Raw genomic sequence first — 21,621 nt, 5'->3', positions numbered from 1 at the left:
ATTCACTGATCCTACGGGTCTAAGCCTCATACTGATTTTTAGTATTCAAATTGAGATTACACAATATGTGCAATAAACATTTTAGTTGAACTGCTCTTATTGACAGCTGTCTCAGGGCGTTTTCACACCTGCCTTGTTTAGTTGGGATGAATGAACCCTGGAGCGTTGACCCTCTGGGTGCGGTTCCTTTGGGCAGGTGTGAATACAACACTCGCACTCGGGTGCAGCACCAAAACAAGCGAACCGAGACCTCCTTAAAGGGGTGGTCTCGGTTCGGTCTCGGTTCGCTTCCAAACAAACTGATGTACGGTTCGGAACGCTTCGTTTGTGTTGAGAACATGATCCGACCTCGATACGGCCCAACTGGAGAAAGCATTGCGCCCTTTTGGATTAAACCAGCTCCGGTAGCGAGCTGCGCTGTGCACGTCAACACCAGACACCAGACAACATTACTACAGAAGAGCCGAGGTCTGAGTCCTTTTGGAGTGTTCACATATGTGCAAAAAATGCTGATTCATCGCTCTGAGTTCGTCTGGAGGGCTGAAAGGGACCGAGCGTGAAAACACCCTAAAACTCAAATTGGTCCTCATAAAGATAGCTGTACAAGTACACACACACACGCACGCACGCACGCGCGCGCGCACACACACACACACACACACACACACACACACACACACACACAATACATAAACGTTATGTAACAACTAACATGACATAAAACAATACTGCTGTAAATGTGTAACTACGATTAGTTAAAGATCGCTGTCCTCAAAGGACCCAACAACAAGAAGAAGAAGAGGAAGTGGGCTGGTTCTGACAGCGTGTCCCTCCATTGGGCTCTGACTACTCTCCACCTGAAGACACACAAGACTCTTCACCCAAAACACTCACTAAGGATCTGCAAGGAACTTTATTCTGTCATTGGAGTAGCAACTTCAGGACACTTCTTTTTAATATCATGGGGATATTAGATCTGTTTGTCCAGTCCTCCAGCTCTGTCTCCCTGGTGGGGGCTCTGGTGGTCCTGCTGCTCGTCTACCTCGTCTCCTTCAGCTCCCAGGAGGACAGGAAGGAACCTCCAGGACCAAAACCACTTCCATTACTAGGAAACCTGCTTCAACTTGACCTCAAGAGACCCTACAAGTCACTTCTGAAGGTGAGGAAATGACAGGGACGATTTGGCCCAAACAGCACACACTAACAGATTCATTCATGAGCGACAGGAGTCCCGACTCTCGCAACATCTCTGGCAATCAAAGGTGACTTTAGTGTCAACAAACATGGCGAACGACGGGCAGGAAGAATTAGTGATGTTAGTTTTTACTTTGTAGTGAAAACTGAGGAAGGATGGATGGATGTCGTCATGGAGACACGTTAAATAAACACTGATCAACAGGTTGCTCCTCCGTTCCTGAGCTCCATCTCACTACTACGTTATGCTCCACATTTAGCATTAGCTCATGCGTTAGCTGTCGTTCTTTCCCTACGTGACTGTGTCATCGGCCGTCCTCGGGGTTCCCCACCACAACGGGATGTCCCATCGGACATATTGATAATCAACAAATTATTTAAATTAAATTATTGAACAAATATTAAACATGTTGAATATTTACGATCAGATATTCAGTTGAGTCCGCCGGTTTCCCGAGGACACAACTGGATATCTGATCGTAAATATTCAACATGTTTAATATTTACCATTTGAAATCAGGATGGACTTCAGCGCCCATCGGGGGATGTGAAAAAACGCTTTGCTGGCGATTATCGGGAAGAATCGGGCCCAAAATGGGCTTGATTCTCGTGTAGTGTGGGCCCGACATAAGATTGAGATGTTCCGATACCATTTTTTCCTTCCCAATACCGATTCCCCTACCCAAACTTACGGTATCGGTCGATACCAAGTAACGATCCGATACCAGCGTGATAAAAAAATATATATTTAGTTATTATTATTATAGCATGGCCTGGCTCAGGTTAGACCAGGGCTCAGCAACCTTTACTATCTAAAGAACCCTTTTAGGCAAAAACTAAAAACCTGTCTGGAGCCGCTAAACATTTGATCATTGTGATGAAGGTAACTCAGTTTATAGTCTAAGTATATAGGATATAAGTCTAATGCAGTGAGGGCCAAAGAGACAATGTACTACGGAGTATTAGGGCCACATTGAGGGAAAACACATCTGAGATTTACACAATAAAGTCAGAATATTACGAGAATAAAGTCATAACTTTACGAGAAAAAGAAAATAACACATACAATTACTACTTTATGATATTATGACTTTATTCTCAAAATTTCAGATTCATTTTTTTTCCTCAATGTGGCCCTAATATTCCGTCGTACCGTCGTATTCTGAATTCTGTTAGCTGTCTCCTCAGTGGACATCCTGGGTGTTTGTCCTGCAGGGTGTAATATTCACACCCCTACTATGGTGCCGCCACGCCTCCAAACGGAAGCCTTACATCCTGGACATATTGCCGTTTTACTTGTTGGATTTTCTACTGTGAAATATTACCAAATGGCTCTCCACTACCATCGCACTGTTGTTGTCACGTGACAAACTACCTGCAATCAGTTCTTCTTCGCTGCTCTAAAACAGTAGCAGTCAGTAGCAGCCATGATACCTCCAGGGCGACAGCACAGTGTAGGCACCTCGGAGCGGCGGAGATTCATTCATTTATGGTTGATCTTTTTCTGGGTTAATAGTTTATGGTATTGGATCAGATGCATAAACTGGCTAATCGCTGATACCCGATAATGAATTTTGGGATTTTTTTTATCTGAACAACTTTAGGCTAAGATTGTTTTAATGCTTGCTCTTACACTGACGTCATGACCTGTGATTGATGGATAAATGAGCAATGGGCGGTTGAAGCAATACCGATGAAGAACATGATTATTCCTTTGTGAAATATGCTTAATTAAACCGTTTTCCTACCCGTATAATGACAGCGCTAACATTTTCCTTCAGGGTAATTTAATGTGTTTGCTCTCCAGTCACAATAATCCTTCAATCACATTGTCTTTCTTCTCATGTGTTTGTTTGATTAAAACCATCATGACATTATGTCCCTGTTCTTAGCTTTCTAAGAAATATGGCTCGGTGTTCACGGTGTATTTGGGACCCAAAAAAGTGGTGTTCCTGGCTGGATACAAGACGGTGAAGGAGGCACTCGTCACATGCGCTGATGAGTTTGGTGAAAAAAATTCACCACGAATACTCATCGAAAATTATCAAGGCCATGGTAAGAGGAGAAAGAGGTCTTTTACTAAATCCTTTACCTGTTCTGTTTGACTTTTAGTAAATGTTTATTGTCTTTACCCATTCCCAGTTTTTTTTTGTATTAAAAGTTAGGGCTGTCCAAGTTAACGTGATAACGCGTTAAAACAAATTTGCGTTAACGCCACTAATTTCTTTAACGCATTAACGCAACTTTTGCGGCTCAGTTTGAAAGCAAGAGTGAAGATACTAGTATCATATGAAACTATAAAATCTGATGAATCCATCGGTACCAACCATGTCAGACTTGCTTGTCGAAAAAGGAGGTTAAAAAACGCTCCAAAGTTACGCTAAATTTTGGAAAGGGAAAAAGTGGCATGTCCATGTTCAAAGGGGTCCCTTGACCTCTGACCTCCAGATCAGTGAATGTAAATGGGTTCTATGGGTACCCACGAGTCTCCCCTTTACAGACATGCCCACTTTATGATAATCACATGTAGTTTGGGGCAAGTCATAGTCAAGTCAGCACACTGACATGGTTGATATCAATGGATTCCTTAGGTTTCATATACCAGTATCTTCACTCTAGCTTTAAAACTGAACCCGCTACAACCCTAAAATTAAATTGGGTTAATGTGTTAAAGAAGTTAGTGACGTTAAAACAAATTTGCATTTTTACTTTGACAGCCTTAATACATACATTTGCCTAAAGCAAGCATATTTACCCAGTCCCATGTTGACAAGAGTATTAAATACTCAATGAATCTCCCTTAAGGTACATTTTGAACAGATAAAAAATGTGATAAATTTGCGATTAACTATGGACAATCACCAGATTAAGTGCGTTTAAATATTTGAATCAATTAACAGCCCTAATAAAAACGTGTTTAATCTCAGGGGTTTTAACATCCAACGGTGACTCGTGGAAAGAGATGAGGCGCTTTGCTTTGACGAACCTCAGAGACTTTGGGATGGGCAAGAGGGCGTCTGAGGACAAAATCATTGAGGAATGTGACCACCTCATAGAGGTGTTAAAGAAATATAAAGGTAAATATATATATATATATATATATTTATTTTTTAATGAAATGTGATTATCTACCTTTTTTGGATGTTGCAGAAAAAAATCTGTGATTCTGATGTTTTTCCTGTTTCCCTTGTTGCAGGAGAAGCTTTTGATACGACCCAACCAGTAAACTACGCAGTCTCCAATATTATCTGCTCCATTGTTTATGGCAGCAGATTTGAATATGATGATCCAGAGTTTACATCTCTGGTAGACCGAACAAACAGAGGCATTCAACTTGTGGGCTCCCCGTCAGTACAGGTGTGATTTCATGTTTATTAGGATTAAACTTTAAGCATTATGATTTTAATATACACTATGCACAACTTGGGGCAACTGAATTGAAGAAATAACGTAAATTTTCACTCGCTTGTTAAAACCTTCATACTTATTTTTAACAGGTGTATAACATGTTCCCGTGGATCGGTAAATGGTTTGCAAACTTGAGGGAAATCCAGAAGATAGTTGCTACCAACAGGAAACAGAACTTACAGCTGTTCAGTCGTTTGAAGGAGACCCTCAACCCACAGATGTGCAGAGGCCTCGTGGACGCCTTTCTGATCCGAAAGCAAAATCTTGAGGTTGGGAAAAGTATCATCTATTAAATTGATCTCATCGTATATTTAATTTCTGATTTAAAACATTATATTTTAATTGATTTGTTAAAGTCTGTGTAAAACAAGAAGAGCCCAGCATCAATCCCCGTCCGACAGGCAGAGTGGGGAAATGTGGCGTAGGGAAGACCGCTTGCCCGGTGTCACTCAGGTGCCTGAGTTCTTCTGATCGAGGCTCAGCCTGGGGACGGTGTGAGGCCGGTAACGGCCCCCCGTCGGGCAGTCTGCCTGGGGGATTCAACTCGGCGGGTTAGGGACGGCAGCTTGATGTGGGAGGATCCCCTCGCGGGACCTTTCCCTGGCGCCGGCTAGCCCCCATTACAATCATGAAAATACAATACAAAAAAAGACAACAGATAAAAGGAGATAGAGAAGAATGTCTAACGTGAGGCTCGAACCTACGACCCTGGGAGTAATAGTTTCTTGCTCCACCGACTGAGCTTGCCGAGATAATACTTAATAATGTCACGGGTTTCTATTTTGCCATTCCAAAACCAGGTTTGTGAAGACGGGTGGGGTTATGCTAAGGATGACTCCAGTGCGTCATCGAGTCATGATTTCAGCCCCGCCTAAAAAATCCTGAACACAAAACTGGCGAAAAACAGTTTAACGGTCTAATGCTACCATCCAGAAGTACAATGTTCACAGTCTTTGCAACACGTTTTCAGTAATAACTTTCCAACATTTATAATGTGTTTTGAAACTAATCTCTGAATTTCCTTTACAAGACCTTTAATGTTTGAGTCCCACTTGGACCACATAGTGCACATCACATAAAATGATCTTTTTAGTCAAAAGGCACATTTAGAAAAACTTGTCTTAACACCAGCAACTCCAGCTGGTGTGTCTGGTGAGGGGAAACGTTGATGGTTTGGATCACATTGATCTTAATAATAACTGTGCTGATACATCTATACCTGCAGGAATCTGGGATTACCAACAGTCACTTCCACAATGAAAATCTTATGGTGACAGTGCAGCACCTGTTTGCTGCTGGCACTGATACGACAGCAACTACACTCCGATGGGCACTTCTGCTTATGGCCAAGTATCCAAAAATACAGGGTAAGGAGTTATAGATGTGCACGGCTTACAGACTTAAACATACGGTCCAAGATATGTGCTTTATCAATACAAAAATCCTCATCATAAAAACAGACAAGAGTCTTTCCCAGACCAGGTCCAGGAGGAGCTGAGGAGGGTGATAGGAGGTCGTCAGGTGCAGGTCGAGGACAGGAAGAACCTGCCCTTCACCGACGCCGTCATCCATGAGACACAGAGGCTGGCCAGCATCGTTCCCATGTTGACACACAAAACCAGCCAAGACGTCACCTTCCAGGGTCACTTCATTAAAAAGGTCAAACTGAATAAAACACCTAATATGGAGGACCCAAGATGACTTGGAAGAATAAACTAATGGTTAAAAGATGAGCAGAGAATAAAAAATGAGAATATACATAATGTACGAAAAACAAATCATTTGCAATATTTTCTATTCTTAATCTATTTCTGTTCCATAATATTTTTCAAATTCGTTAATCTATTTTTGTTTTTGTCTTTAATTTTCATTTTATTTTACAATTAATTTAATATTTTGTATTATGTGTTTATTGACATTGTTAAGGAAAAGGGACGCTAATTGTATTTAAATTTAAAAATAAATTAGAAGTCAACCAAAATAAAACTAGAATATTTTAAAAAGTTCAAGATTAACGTAATGAACAAACAAAAAGAAGGGTCGAAAAGAAATCTCATATCTGTTGGTTTTTTAAAAAGAAGAGATTTTGTCTCCCCCTTTTTAGATTATTATTCCATCTCATAATGGATATTCTCTGAATACAAAGAATGGAGAAAATAATCTTTGGAAGAAGTTCCTTTGCTTTGTTTTTCTTCAAATATTGTGTAATTGTGAATTTACTGCCCAGTACAATATAAATACATCTTAATATAGCTTAAAATACGGCCAGAAAACATCAGTATGATGTTTGAGATTTTTAGACTACTGAAACAACCCCAATGACGAATGTTACTTGGTCACTTCTGCTCCCCAGAGGCAAATATCAAAATGCATATTTTCACACTTCCATTTTGTCAACGTAACCTCGGATTATCTGTACATTTTTGGCACGATTGATTTAAGCTTTAAGCGAATAATGAACCGTGAAGAGTCTGATGCGAAGCTGTCCAGCCCACTTTGGTGCTTGTTTTCTTTTAATACACATTTTCATGTATTTGTCTTAATTTCTTTATTAATTTATGTTATTAAAGTGAATTCATCCATCACTTCTTGATGTTCTCTTCCTTGCAGATGGGATGAATATTTTCCTTTGGTCTCTCTCTCTATCAGGTCGCAGAGCTTGTGTCGGAGAGAGTCTGGCTAGGATGGAGCTCTTCATCTTCTTCACCAGCCTCCTGCAAAAGTTTCGTTTCACTCCTCCTCCTGGAGTTTCAGAGGATGAACTGGATCTGACTGCACGTGTGGGCCTCACCCTGAACCCTTCACCCCATAAACTGAGTGCTGTTCCCCGGATGTGAGCTTGAAAATGCTGCTTGGCCCACTGCCACGACTTCAACTCAGTTCAAGAGAGTAGATTCTAATTTGTTCTGCTTTATATGCCGTGCAACACTACTGCATAAGTTCAATATCAATGATGTACTTAACAAAATTGTAGGGCTGTGCAATTAATCAAATTTCAATTACGATTTTTGCTTCCAACGATTATGAAAACAAGATTATCAACATAAAATTAATGTTGTGCTGCATTCATTTTTGCAATGACACTCATTTTGTTTTATCTTATAAATCCAGCACATCCTATTAATTTTGCTCTCAAAGAGCACCAGATTGATGGATTTAACTTAAAGAAAATGTAACCTACAAAATGTTCTTTCTAAAGTCATGATGTTTCCAAAGTCAATGAGTAATCGTGATCTCAATACTGACCAAAATAATAATGAAATTAGAGCTTCCAAATGATCTCACATCTTTCAGAGTACGCAATCTAATAACTAACGTTGGATATCCCAAATGTACGTGCTAATCGGTAAACTAGTTTCAGGTCCAATGCACCTTTGAGACTAAATAGAATGATCTGCCCCGCAAACTAGATTATTCCATTCCCTTTGGATCTTTTAGAGATTTAATATCTTTACTACCTTACTAGCTTTACTGCCCAGGTACGACTTTACCTCAATTTTTCATTTAACCTCTGTACTCTCTCTTTGTCTGATCCAAATAAAACAAAAACAATGAGTTACATAAACCGAGTGTCAACTGATCTTTGAAATATGAAACTATAAATAACAAGAACATAGTAGCCGTGATTTACCAGAGGTGATTTTAAATTGGTTTAATTTCAAATGTTTCTGAATAATTATGTTTTGAATAATTTTTTACTAACATTGATTTATTTTGTCACACAATGATTTACAAGTTGTAGTGGACAGACTTATCCAGTGAATCACTACTCCCTACTCGGGAACCTGCTGCAGATTGACCTCAAGAGACCCTGAAACACATTACTGAAGTAAAGACCATGACTGGGCAGTTTTCCTTTAGGGTAGTCGGTGTGTTGTGTCTGCTCTCCAGACAGTTGCACTGATATCAGTTCCTTCACCTTGTCTGCTTTCTCCCACATGTGTGTGTTAAACAAGCAAGAAAATCTATGCCCCTGCTCTTAGTTTTACAAGAGATATAGATCAGTGTTCACCAAAGAAAGTGGTGGTCCTGGCAGGATACAAGACGATAAACCAGCCATTTGCCATTAATGCTGACAAGTCCAATGTGCGTAACTTGAAAAAAAATGAAGCCATTCACACTTTGTCTTTTTTTTAAGATGCAAAACAAAACAGTAAATTTAGTTATAAAAGGGGTCAGGAATTTTAAAGTTCACGTCTATTTTCAAGCCTGATGTCCATCACGGGTGAACCTTACCCTGGATTATTTGCACATTTTTGTCACTGTTCACAGTGAAGCTTTGGTTAGAAATTAACCGTCACCATCCTGAGTCAGAGCCATCCAGTTCTGATTACCATAATGTTGCTCTGGGTCTTGCTGGATGTGTGAATAGGCAACTGTTTGCAAAGACATTAGAGGGCTTCTGAGCAATTTTTTGGGGTTGATACCATTTGTCACACAGATATGGTGCTAAATTTAACCTTTTTTTTTTACCACTGGAGAATTGATAAAAAGGATCAATAATCCCTCTAAAATACCACATTAAGACACCAAGACCTTGAGGAACACCATAGAAAACACCATGCTGTGATTTGGGATCAAACACTTTTGACATGTGGAGATTTCTGCAAGAATTTGCATTTTTCAGCGATTGGATGGCGAGTGCTTGGGTTATGTAAACTGCTCAGAAACCCCCTTATTGTCAATCTAGCTAGGAAAGACATCCATCCTCTGAATGCTCTAGGTCTCTAGTTTGATCCATCCATCCTCTGAATGTTCTAGGTCTCTAGTTTGTGGCTGTAAAGTTTCATGAGGCTGTGATTATCCTAGAGGTCCCCACAAGTCATTTTATACAGTGAGGTCAAGTTTCAAAAAATGGATCTCACTACAATGAAATGGCTCCTATCGGGACTAACATCATCACACATGAATGCAGTTGGGCTCATTGGATCCATCAGAGTCTCAGCTTTACAGTGAGACCCAGTTTATGTAATTCCAAGACTGTTTAGGGACCCCAGTATGCGAGTAAGATTTAAACACACCATTTTAGAATAGGAAACAATAACACATTTATACTGCATGCAGTACAACTGCTTCCTTAGAAGAAGTTCATGTGTTTATGTCTGTTGCTAATAAGCCATAGCTCAGAGCTGCAGAGCTGACCTCTGGTGGAGAAGGAAGAGAGAGAGCAAAAGAAAGCTCTCTGGTTTTGTCATGGATGCATTTTCACAGGTCGGCGTAAATGGGTCATGGGACCTACAGTAGCCTATCGTTACTGTAAACGGTGGGTCCGTGGGCGGGGTTAAGGTGTTAAGGAGGTCTTTTCAAATGTCGCCGTTCAGAACAACTACAAATGCTTTTGATTTTGTTCAAACTAGTTCTGATCGAGCACACACCGGTCCTTGAACTCTGTTTAATACCACTGATGTAATCAAGAAAACGTAAGTTGAACCACTGCCTTAATTTCAAGTTTAATGCTTATTTGTAGAGCACAATGTTGCACAAAAGCAGTTCAGGTCCTTGCAGTGGACTTTCTTCTGAAGCTCTGAAAAAAAATCTGTTTTGTAACTTGTGGTGCAGACTGCAAATGCAATATTTTATATTGTTTGTATAATCTTCAATTTGACCACAATAAACATCCACAATAAAGTTAAAAATGCTGCACCAATCCTTGTGTCAGACTCTCACTCCATCTGATCCTCCTAAACAAGACCCAGAGATAACTTAAGTCCATCATTTGGATGCAGCAAAGTTGTTTTCATCACAAAGAGGGAAAGCCATCGTGCTATATCCGCAGATTTGGAGGTGTAGACCGTCACCCCAACTACTTCGCACTAAACTCAAAACTGAACCAGCGTGCACTGAAGGTCACAGTTTGATGAAACCAGCAGAAATACGATGATAAAAAGCACAGATGCAATGCTGCACTTAAGAGATTCTTTCTATGAAAATGCACTTGCATGGTTTCTCCTACTACTATTAAATGACCCTCAATAATTCTTGTCATTTCCCACCAATGCAGCGGACAGTAGGCCAATTACCATAATGACCATTTTAAAAGGAAAAACAAGCGGGTATGTAATACATTAATTGTAAAACTCATGTCCCATATCAAAAAAGATCTCAGCCTAGTTTTCACACCTTCTCCCCCCATTGCTTTTTCTTCTCTGGACTTTGCCTATATGGGGCTATTGTTTATCAGAATCATAATGATGAATATGAAGTCTGGCATTTGAAGCATAAAAGATGTCGATAAGGAAGACCTAGAGATAATGCAGGATGAAAGGTGACAGAGAACAAAGTTAAAACCTTATATAAAACTTTTATTATGCTGATCTTTGCCACTGATGTAAAGTCATTCAAGGTAAGCTATAAATTTGATCCAGTAAAGTTTATTATTTACCAGGGTTCACAATATCTACATAAAGGATACATCTGAGGTCGTCTGTGCGTACATGAGGTGTTTGTGTGGATACTTGGCCATGAGTCCTTGTTTGTCCTAGTTTCTGTCATATCTGTAGTGAACATGATGGTAACTGTTGCTAAAAACATTCCATTGCATTATAAAACTACAACTTCTTTAGGTTTAGGCAAAAAAAAAAAATGCTAGGGGGAACGTAACAAATGGGGGCTCGTCCGGGATTTGAATCCGGGACCTCTCGCCTTAAACATGGAGGAGCTGACCTCATCCTGACTGCTTCGAACTCAAACCTGCAAATTGTCCTGGTGCAACCCTATCTACTAGAAATTAAGTTTATATTCTCATATATGTTCTTAGATGAATGCATTTGGGGAAAGAAATAATTGCTGTGTGGATTAATTATGTCCACTGTCAGTGTTTTTTCCAGTCCATGAAGTGTTAACTTCTTGTACCGCACAGAAGTTGTAAGAAGGTGGCAGTGGTTAATTGGTAAACAACACAAAGGACTTTAACTTTAATGGAAAGAATCTGGCATAGTTACATATTGATGTTTATGCATCCTGTCAGGTCAGCTTGACTTTATCAATAATTAACCAAGACGATGATGTTTCCCTAACTTTAAAGTGCTTTGAGTTGCTTCAACATTACCAAACTAGGGTTATCATATTAGTTGTGACCTCCCTCTTCCTCAAAACGCTCACAAAGCTAAAGGCTCCAAGGAAATTTATTTCGTCATTGGAGTAGCAACTTCAGGACACTTTTTTTTTTAAGTCATGGGGATATTAGATCTGTTTCTCCAGTCCTCCAGCTCTGTCTCCCTGGTGGGGGCTCTGGTGGTCCTGCTGCTCGTCTACCTCGTCTCTTCCTCCAGCTTCAGCTCCCAGGAGGACAGGAAGGAACCTCCAGGACCAAAACCACTTCCATTACTCGGAAACCTTCTGCAGTTTGACCTCAAGAGACCCTACAACACATTACTGAAGGTGAGGTAGTGCTGTCAGAGTAGCTTTCTTGTAGGGTTTGTTGTTTCTGCCTCTCTGGCAGCTCTCGCATCTTGTTTTCTTTCTCCTGAGCGTGTCTTATATCAGATAATGTCATGACATTATGCCACTGGTCTCAGCTTTCCAAGAAATATGGATCAGTGTTCACCGTCTACATGGGACCCAAAAAAGTGGTGGTTCTGGCAGGATACAAGACGGTGAAGGAGGAACTCATCAATCATGCTGAAGTGTTTGGAGACAGAGATCCAATGCAAATTGTGGAAGACACTCAAAAAGGACATGGTAAGGAAAGGCGCTCAAATACTTATCCATTTAATGTTTTTAGCCTTTGCCCATAATCACCTAATTTGGTTTAACATATTTTGCTGAACTACTTAATCTCAGGGCTTTTATGGGCCAACGGTGACTCGTGGAAAGAGATGAGGCGCTTTGCTTTGACGAACCTCAGAGACTTTGGGATGGGCAAGAGGGCATCTGAAGACAAAATCATTGAGGAATGTGACCACCTCATAGAGGTGCTTAAGAAATATAAAGGCAAGTGATTTATTATATCCAACTGCATGATGAGCAACATTTCTTCCATCCTCCTGATTTTGATGTTTTTCCTGTTTCCCTTGTTGCAGGAGAAGCTTTTGATACGACCCAACCAGTAAACTACGCAGTCTCTAATATCATCTGCTCCATTGTTTATGGCAGCAGATTTGAATATAATGATCCAGAGTTTACATCTCTGGTAGACCGAACAAACAGAGGCATTCATCTTGTGGGCTCCCCGTCAGTACAGGTGTCATTTCATATATTTATTGATATTAAACTTTAAGCATTATGATTTTAATATACACAATGCACAACTTGGGGCAACTGAATTGAAGAAATAATGTAATTTTTCATATTGCTTGTTAAAAAACGTTCTGTCTTATTACATACTTATTTTTAACAGGTGTATAACATGTTCCCATGGATCGGTAAATGGTTTGCTGACATGAAGGAAATCCAGATGTTGTCTACTGCCAACGGCAAACATAATTTACAGCTGTTCAGTCGTTTGAAGGAGACCCTCAATCCACAGATGTGCAGATGCTTTGTGGACACCTTTCTTGTCCGAATGCAAAATCTTGAGGTTGGGAAACGTACCATGACCTATCAGAAATGCTATCATGCTCATTGTTATTAAGACTTAAGAAGATTTAAGATTTGCCAGATTATGTTTGAACTAAAGTAGACATTGTTCCACTTTTGATTCCCACATTTGAGGGTGATGTGGTGTACAGCTTCAAATGAAGTAATGCAACATCCTCATCAGACCCTCATTTCTTCATCCAGTGACTCCTTCTGTTTGACAAAGCTGACTGTTTCCACCCAGTAGAGTTATCAGTGACAAGGAATGGAGTGCAACCCATTCCACCATCACTACTACTGCATTAAAACAACAACAACAAAATCCCTCAAAGTTTTGGATCAGATTTATTTGAATAACTGCACTGATTCATCTTTTACCTGCAGGAATCTGGGATTACCAACAGTCACTTCCACCATGACAACCTTTTGCAGACGGTTCTTAATCTCTTTTCTGCTGGCACTGACACAACAGCAACTACACTGAGGTGGGGACTTCTGTTTATGGCCAAGAATCCAAAAATACAAGGTAAGGAGCTTTATACAACAAACAATCCAAGAAACAATATGTGCTTTACCAACACAAAAAATAATCTTCATGAAAACAAAAACAATGTCATCTTCCAGACCAGGTCCAGGAGGAGCTGAGCAGGGTGATAGGAGATCGTCAGGTGCAGGTCGAGGACAGGAAGAACCTGCCCTTCACCGACGCCGTCATCCATGAGACGCAGAGACTGGCCAACATCGTCCCCATGTCACTTCCTCACAAAACGAGCCAAGACATCACTTTCCAGGGTCACTTCATTCAGAAGGTCAGACTGAATAAAACACCTAAAAAAGCTGCAAGCGGCAACACCACATATAGCAAACTGTTGAATTGCTGTGTTGTCCACAGGGGACCACAGTATATCCTCTCTTGACATCTGTCCTGTATGATGAGAGTGAGTGGGAGAGGCCACGCAGCTTTTATCCTGCTCACTTCCTGGACAAAGATGGGAAGTTCGTCAAGCGAGAAGCCTTCATGCCTTTTTCTGCAGGTTGGTGAATTCATCCATCACTTCTTGATGTTCTCTTCCCTACAGATGTGATGAATATTTTCCTTCGGTCTCTCTCTCTATCAGGTCGCAGAGCTTGTGTCGGAGAGAGTCTGGCTATGATGGAGCTCTTCATCTTCTTCGCCAGCCTCCTGCAAAAGTTTCATTTCACTCCTCCTCCTGGAGTTTCAGAGGATGAACTGGATCTGACTCCATGTTTGGGCCTCACCCTGAACCCTTCACCCCGTAAACTGAGTGCTGTTCCCCGGATGTGAGCTTGAAAACGCTGCTTGGCAGTAAGATTCAAGTCTCAGTGAGTTGATTTTCATACATGTAGAACAATGTAAACTATGTAGCTGCTTTTGTGAATCACAAATGATGCAGCATTGATCAGCTGTTAATCAGTAATATGATTTAAGATTCAGAAACAAGTTCAAGCTTAAATGTCAAAGAAGAGACAGAAAGAAATACTGTCAAGGGAGTATTTTATAATACAAGTAGAGATGTGCCGATCATATACGCAGTATCAGTACTGGTCCAAAAAAAAAAGTATAATCCGATCCATTATTAACTGGACTGAGATATATAATATTATTGTATTATAATTATTGATGCATTAATGTGTTCATTACTTTAATGTTGCAGCAGGTAAATGTGGAGTTGACTTTAATGACTTTATATACTGCTGGGTTAGTTTAATCTATAATAATACATAATCACTTATTGGTTCATTATATTTCTTATTAATAAACTGAATCTGCAAAGTAACAAGTGGTAATAAGTCGTTTTTTTAAGAGAGGTAAAAAGACGGTATCGGATAAGTATCGGTATCAGCAGATACTCAAGGTTGTGGTATCGGTACAGGACATGAAAAGTGGTATGGAGTCATCCCTACTGACAAGCTAAACACACAACGGAGAACAATATCCAATTGAATCTTTTTAATGGATATCGTAGCAGTGCAAATGCAATATGACACAAAATTACAACATAATAAAATGCAGCAAAATAACATAAATCACACATTATGATGCAACAATTTGTTCACAAATTAAAATATCTATTGCAGCAACAACACATTTGACTTTTCATTATTTTTAAGTTGCAAAAAGGACATCTGAACTTAAACATTTGGAAAAAAAATGAAACCCAAAAAGGACTGTAATGCTTGGCAGCTTTTTCTGTCAATCTGTTTTCTTACCTACAAAGATGCAATCTAAAGCAATAAGAACTTCTTATTATAGATAGATGACCAAGAGCGTGCAGTTAGATGGAACAACCATCTTAAGTCCAACACAAGCTAGAAACAATTGTTTGATAAGAAATCTGAGGCACAAATCCAACAGTCCACTCCCTAACAGACAGAAAACACATTTATAATTATGAGAAGTGTCATTTCCTCTGATTTATTTTGGTTTGCTGACACTGCTGTAGAAACTGCTGGGATCATCGTCTGCTTCCGGCTTCACCACAGTATTGACTGTAGAATACGTCACCTCCTCCTCTTTGACCTGTATGACACAAACCAGACGCTTTACACGATTCACACCATTAAAACGAGGGTCGGTAGCGTTCTTCAAAAACATTTTTTGTTACATTTGTTGAAATTCTCATTAAATCCCAACAGCATTAATAAATCAAATGCTCTGACAAACAAAGAAAATAAAAAAATCTGTTATCTGTGGGTGTCGAAGGACTGTAATGACGATAGCCTGTTTGTTGTTTACATTCATAATGATATTTTGGGGGAGTGGCTTTGGAAGAAAGCCTGAAGAGACGGGCTGTCGGTGTTTGCAACTTGCCGACTTTCTCGCTAGATTTAGGGACTTTTGGAGCTGGTGCTGCCATCTACTTTCATTGGAAAAGAGTTGGCAACACTGGGCTGGGTTTTTAGGTTGGATAATTTTTTTTAAATCTAGCGTACTCTTGCTAGTTTCTCAACATTACCGACCCTAGCTTCAACTACAAAATTGTCTATATTTACAGTAATCTTATGGCTGAGCTGTCTATCTTCTGGTGAGTCATTTGTTTTCATTCACATTACCAACCATTATATGGGAAAAAAAAGTTTTCAGGAACTTGGAAATGAAAAAATGAAGCTCCACTGCCAAAAGTATACGGACACACAAACAGATACAACCATATGTTGGACATCTCATTACAATACGATGGGCACTGAATTGGGTTTAGGTCAGGGCTCTGTGCACGCTAATGAAGTTCTTCCACACCAAATAAAAGCTGGAGCTGCCTTTGTGCATGGGGGGCATTATCATGTTGAAACAGGACAGGGTCTTCCCCAAAATGTTGCCATAAAATTGTAAACATGCAATTGTCTGTAATGTAATTTTAGTCTGTAGCATTAAGATTTAAAATCAACAAAAAATATGTGAGCACATACGTTTGGCCATATAGTGTAAGTAATACATCAGTACAAACAGAAAGGCAATCCAGGCACTCCAAAATACCAAAACAAGTTGCAACAAGGAAGAAAATATATTAAAAAGCCTTTATTGTAGTGGCTAAATCATTTAAAACGCCAACATGTTTTGACCACTGTAGGTCTTCGTCAGGGCTTAAAAACAAACAGACAAAGCGAATGTGGACTCACCTATGTGGTATCAACAACAATTTAAAAAAAAATGATTTAGCCACTACAATAAAGGCTTTTTAATATATTTTCTTCCTTGTTGCCACTTGTTTTGGTATTTTGGAGTGCCTGGATTTACCCGTTTTCCAAGAGCACCCGACACGTTTTGTCTTACAATTGAACACACATAGCAACCAGTTGTCTCTCTTTCCTAATACATCAGTACCTTAATAAAATACATTCCATAATTGCACTGCAAAGTAAATTTAAGATTAAGCCATTATAGAAGTAGAAAACCACAGCTGAATAAATACAGGTGTATCAGGTCACTCACCTTTTTGTAAGGAGAGGCCTGTTGGTTAGCATGGTTAACAGTGACATAGGTCAGATTGCTCTCTGGCTCATCCTGAGTGCAAACAACACAGTGGTTAATAAAGTACAAATATTAAGTGCACACATGTATTTATTACATGCAATAGTATTTCTTAACTTTATATAAAAATGCCCATGCTTTTACAGGGGAGAGAAATAGACCTTCTACATCAGTATTGCTGTAATACATCTTGTGACCACCAGTGGCAGCAGTGAGCACTGGTTTTCATCATTGTAATGAGCTATTTTTGGATTTTACATAAACTTTATTGTGTTTAATGGAACTCATCTGAACTTCTCAGTATAAGTAAATATGTTTTTGGTTATTTTACATGCACCAATAAGATAAGTTCACTTTTCTCTTTGGTGTTTTTATTTTTATTTTTCTGGCATTCATCTGTCATGAAATTAGTTAGAGTTAAATGCCAGAGATGGTGCTTCATTGTTGTGACCATCCAGGACCGGGATACATAATAATTATAACGATCTGGCATCAGGGCTAAAATGTCTGCAAACCAAACTTCAAATATTCTGATTCACAATTCACAAAAATGGAGTGAATATGCTGACTGCAAAGATTTCACTCAAATGAAATGAATAGATCTGGATTGATCCGTTTTACCGAGTCATGTTATCCAGATAGATTAGTATCAATACATTTTACTTACAGGGTGTTGGGTTGGTTTCGGAACATCTGGAACAAAAAGGGAAAATTTCAAAGATTAGTCTTCAAACATCATCATTCTGTACATTAAACATGTTATCATTTATACCGAGGACATGGAAAATACTTGCTTTCGATTGGCTGGCATCAGTCCATTGACATTGGGTCACCTCAAATATACAGTAGCTCTGGTCAACAGTTTATATTCATTTGCTGTACTGTATTAATATTGCAAGGTATATTACACTACAGGTAACCATAGCAACATGATGTTACAGTATACTTAGTGCAAAGTCAGTTCCACAAATATAGAATAGCAGAAGAACGGATATGGAACTGTTTTCTGTGGTCATTTGATCAGTACAAAAGAAAATGTCGATTGTTGTTAGTTGTTATGGTGATGACAGAACACGTCAGTAAAGCACGACCGACGGCTTGGTGTGTGTAGCCAGCTAGCTTGCTAATGCATTAAAGCGAGGTGGAATTAGCGAGCCAGATGGCTAGCTTTCTAATTCTACGATGCTTTAATGTTACACTGATTACAGAAAATGTATTGTCACTAATCTGGCGATAGCTCTGTGCTTTCCTCCTCGCTGTGACTAGAGTGTGTGGATGAAGCATTAAGTTGTTAAATTGGACTAATTTGCTCTGGCTCTCTGTGCTTCGTAACGTTACGACTCCACCGCATCACGTTTGAGTCGTTACTGCAAAACCTCACCTCAGTGAGTCCGCGCCTTTCCGTAAGTCGGTTTAGTTTATATGGAAGTTAGCCCACTACCACGGCCGTTATGGCAACGGTACACATACAAATGGCCGTCGCTCTGACCATCCTGCTACGTTGATTTGAATGGGAATGTCCCTTCTACTCCTATTCTATTTCTATGGTCAATTTTTGCTCAATTCTTTACATCCAATGACGGTGGCTATGGTGTAAGGACAATAATGCACTCTGAGGTGTCCTCATATAGAAAATAATGGACTAGTTGGACTATGCATTTATTTATTTTAACTAAATACATTATCTGAATCTCATATAATTACGTGGAACAACGACCAGTCACAGGTAACAAGCCAGTCAACGCACAGACAATAAATAGTGTGCACTGTTATTTGAATATTAATAGTTATCCTTACATTTATCGTTATCTGGGCTCAATGTGACTACTTATCATTATATAGATCTTCGGTCACAGAGTCCAACCATAGCTATGTGTATCGTATTATATTTAAACAAGCACTGTACTTGCTGGGTTTTACTGACCCTCTGTCCGTTTGGCTCTCTTCCTGTATATGATGAGAACAGCAGCGATGACGACCAGCACTCCCACCGCCCCGACCGCTGCACCGATGATGATGTAGGTCTGATCAACAGAGGGATCTGTGGTCAGAGGATATCAGTTAGCCGAAGCAATTCAATTCATAACGAAATCTGCAATTCACTTATTTGAAAATATGTGACACTTCCTCTTAAAATACAAAATCTAAATGTCTCATTACTTGATGATTATGGAAATAATAAGATACCTGTGAAGTCAGGTGTGTAGTCAGCCTGTATCTCTGCATTGTTCTGTTCATTAACCAGCTGGCAGGTGTATTTCCTGTTGTGGCCACTCTGACGCTTCACAGTCAGACTAGAGACACATTTCCTCTGTCCGAGGGAACTGTACTCGACGACATCACCATGCAGCACAGTTCCTGTCTCATCCAACCAGCGGATGCTGTTCTTTTGACAAGGACTGAGGTTGACGTGTCTCAACAGAGAGCACTCTAATGTGACTTCATCGTCCCTGTTTGGATCAGCGTCTGGTGGAGATGGAGAGACTGAGAGAAAACAAGAGATAACTGTTAACTCAGCATAAACATTTCTTTTATTTTAAGTTAGTAACTTTACTACAGTACAAGACTCTGTATTGAAGTTTCTATCCATCTTCTGTCATCATTGTTTTACTGAGTTAAAACATGAACCAAATGGAATCAAGACCTTTCAGTGGTGTAAGAAAATATCGAAACACGAGTATTATGTTTTGCGATACTGTATCGATATGTCGGGAAGGAGGCTTAATGGTGCTCCAAAGTGTATGTGTAATGTATCGCGATATTTTTAATTTTTTACGATTTTGAAATAGATGTTTTGATGCCAGAATCGATATATTTGCTTCATTTGAGTCTACGTGGAGGTAGAAGGAAGTTACCGCTTTTATTGTTGTAGTCTGAGTAGAGATAGAGATCCCCTTGGAGAAGTTAGACGAAGTATACACGTGTGTGTATTTAAATATATATATATATATATACACTTCTTTTTTTTGTATATACTGTATACACTGTTCCTTTTGTTAACACCTTATTTTGAAAAGTAGACGTGGTCACACGTGTCTACTTCCTGTAACTTCTCCAAGGTGGTCTCTAGCTCTCCCGTCAGCTCCGTTCTCTTTATCCATCCATGGTCAGCTCCATCGGGGCCGTTTCAATGCAGAGAACACAAATGTCAGTATCTGGGTGCTCTACAGTCGTAGCGTCGGCCCATTTGACCACGGAGACGAGAGCGACGGCCGGCTCCACCGCCACGTTACCGTGATACAATAAAAGCGGTAACTTCCTTCTACCTCCACATAGACTCATATGAAGCAAATATATCGATTCTGGCATTAAAACATCTATTTCAAAATACTAAAAAATACAAAAAAATCGCAATACAAAGGTGAACAGATTTTTCCCCCACCCCTACTCAAAAGGTGCCAAAAGTAGAATTCCCTTTTGATGATCTAAATGATTTTTCCAAGAAATGAGACTCACCTGTCAGAACACTTAGAAATACAGATGCATCATGATAATTGTCCCTCCCCTGCCGACAGAAGTAGAGACCAGCATCCTCAGCAGTGATGTTGTTAATGACCAAAGAGCAGCTAGTGTCCACGCTCAGTCTGTCAGCTCGGGCTGAGCTCTCTCTAACATTTCTTTTCTCAGCCTCAATGAGAGTCTGAGATCGATCTCTGTTGTAAAGCCATGAAACGATGGAGCATGTTGGGTTAGAGGATGATGCGGTGGCACAGGGCAGAATGACATCTTCTCCAGTTCTGTTATAGAGATAGCTGAACTTTCCACTGATGCCTGCTGAAAAGAAAAGAACACATGTTCTGTAAGAAATGACAAATTACACATAAAAATCATCTGCATGGAGACAGTCATTTTCATTTATGTCTCAGTTAAATAGTGAATTCTGGGCTCTTTGGGAGATTAATACAGCTAAAAGCAGCACAGACGTTAAGAATAGATAAAGGTTCAGACTCTGATCAAATAAAATCTGCACATCTGATGTTACTGTCTTTGTTTTGTGTGCACCTGTATTATAGCAGCATCAATTCATAACGTAAATACTTTAATATTATATCACATTAGCAGAGAGCGAACAGACTGATCATTACTTTTGTCAACCTTTCTGTCCTTGACGTTTGCATATGCTGAAGTCTATATATATATATATATATATATATATATATACACTGTATACTAACATTTATCTAATAGTAAAGAAAAAGTATTAATTATGTTAATGATTAAGGAATAAGAAATCAGAGGCTTACCTTCAAACTGAAGCACAAAAATAAGGATTAATTCCAGGAGACATTTCGTGTCCATTCTCTGTCAGCAGACGGACGTTGTGTGAGCTTTTTCTTCTCTGCTAACAGATCTGTATGTGATGGTGCTGATTCCTCTTTGTGGTTGACTTACTGACTTGAGAAACAGCTTCACCCTCTCAGCCTGTCGCAATCACTTCTATGTGAACTGCAGTTGTGTCACTTTAATTATAAAGAAATTCCATTTTAAGAGCATTTTACTTCCTTGTTTTG

At 39.6% G+C, this 21,621-nt stretch overlaps 2 protein-coding genes across 3 annotated transcripts; one reads left to right on the top strand and one right to left on the bottom strand.

Annotated features, from left to right (window-relative positions):
* The first annotated feature begins 781 nt into the window (after nucleotides 1–781).
* LOC141755951 (cytochrome P450 2K1-like) lies at nucleotides 782–14,440 on the top strand. The gene is made up of 14 exons (XM_074615325.1): nucleotides 782–1,159; nucleotides 3,087–3,249; nucleotides 4,122–4,271; nucleotides 4,391–4,551; nucleotides 4,692–4,871; nucleotides 11,803–11,982; nucleotides 12,120–12,282; nucleotides 12,385–12,534; nucleotides 12,624–12,784; nucleotides 12,941–13,120; nucleotides 13,504–13,645; nucleotides 13,744–13,928; nucleotides 14,012–14,153; nucleotides 14,238–14,440. Exons 1-14 carry the CDS (start codon nucleotides 962–964, stop codon nucleotides 14,423–14,425), a joined length of 2,343 nt encoding a protein of 780 aa, XP_074471426.1. The 5' UTR covers nucleotides 782–961; the 3' UTR covers nucleotides 14,426–14,440.
* Nucleotides 14,441–15,076: 636 nt separating this feature from the next.
* LOC141755949 (uncharacterized) lies at nucleotides 15,077–21,531 on the bottom strand. 2 transcript variants are annotated; one of them, XM_074615318.1, is made up of 7 exons: nucleotides 21,355–21,531; nucleotides 20,567–20,884; nucleotides 19,298–19,594; nucleotides 19,035–19,151; nucleotides 17,778–17,803; nucleotides 17,072–17,143; nucleotides 15,077–15,661 (listed from the first exon to the last, which is right to left on the bottom strand). In XM_074615318.1, exons 1-7 carry the CDS (start codon nucleotides 21,407–21,409, stop codon nucleotides 15,557–15,559), a joined length of 990 nt encoding a protein of 329 aa, XP_074471419.1. In that variant the 5' UTR covers nucleotides 21,410–21,531; the 3' UTR covers nucleotides 15,077–15,556. The 2 variants fall into 2 exon arrangements, with proteins under 2 accessions (XP_074471419.1, XP_074471420.1); XM_074615319.1 differs by having other exon boundaries at nucleotides 20,567–20,881.
* Between the last annotated feature and the right edge of the window lie 90 nt (nucleotides 21,532–21,621).

Source organism: Sebastes fasciatus, chromosome 18, assembly GCF_043250625.1.
Source record: "Sebastes fasciatus isolate fSebFas1 chromosome 18, fSebFas1.pri, whole genome shotgun sequence".
NCBI lineage: Eukaryota > Metazoa > Chordata > Actinopteri > Perciformes > Sebastidae > Sebastes > Sebastes fasciatus.
This window is presented reverse-complemented; position numbering and strand designations above follow the sequence as displayed.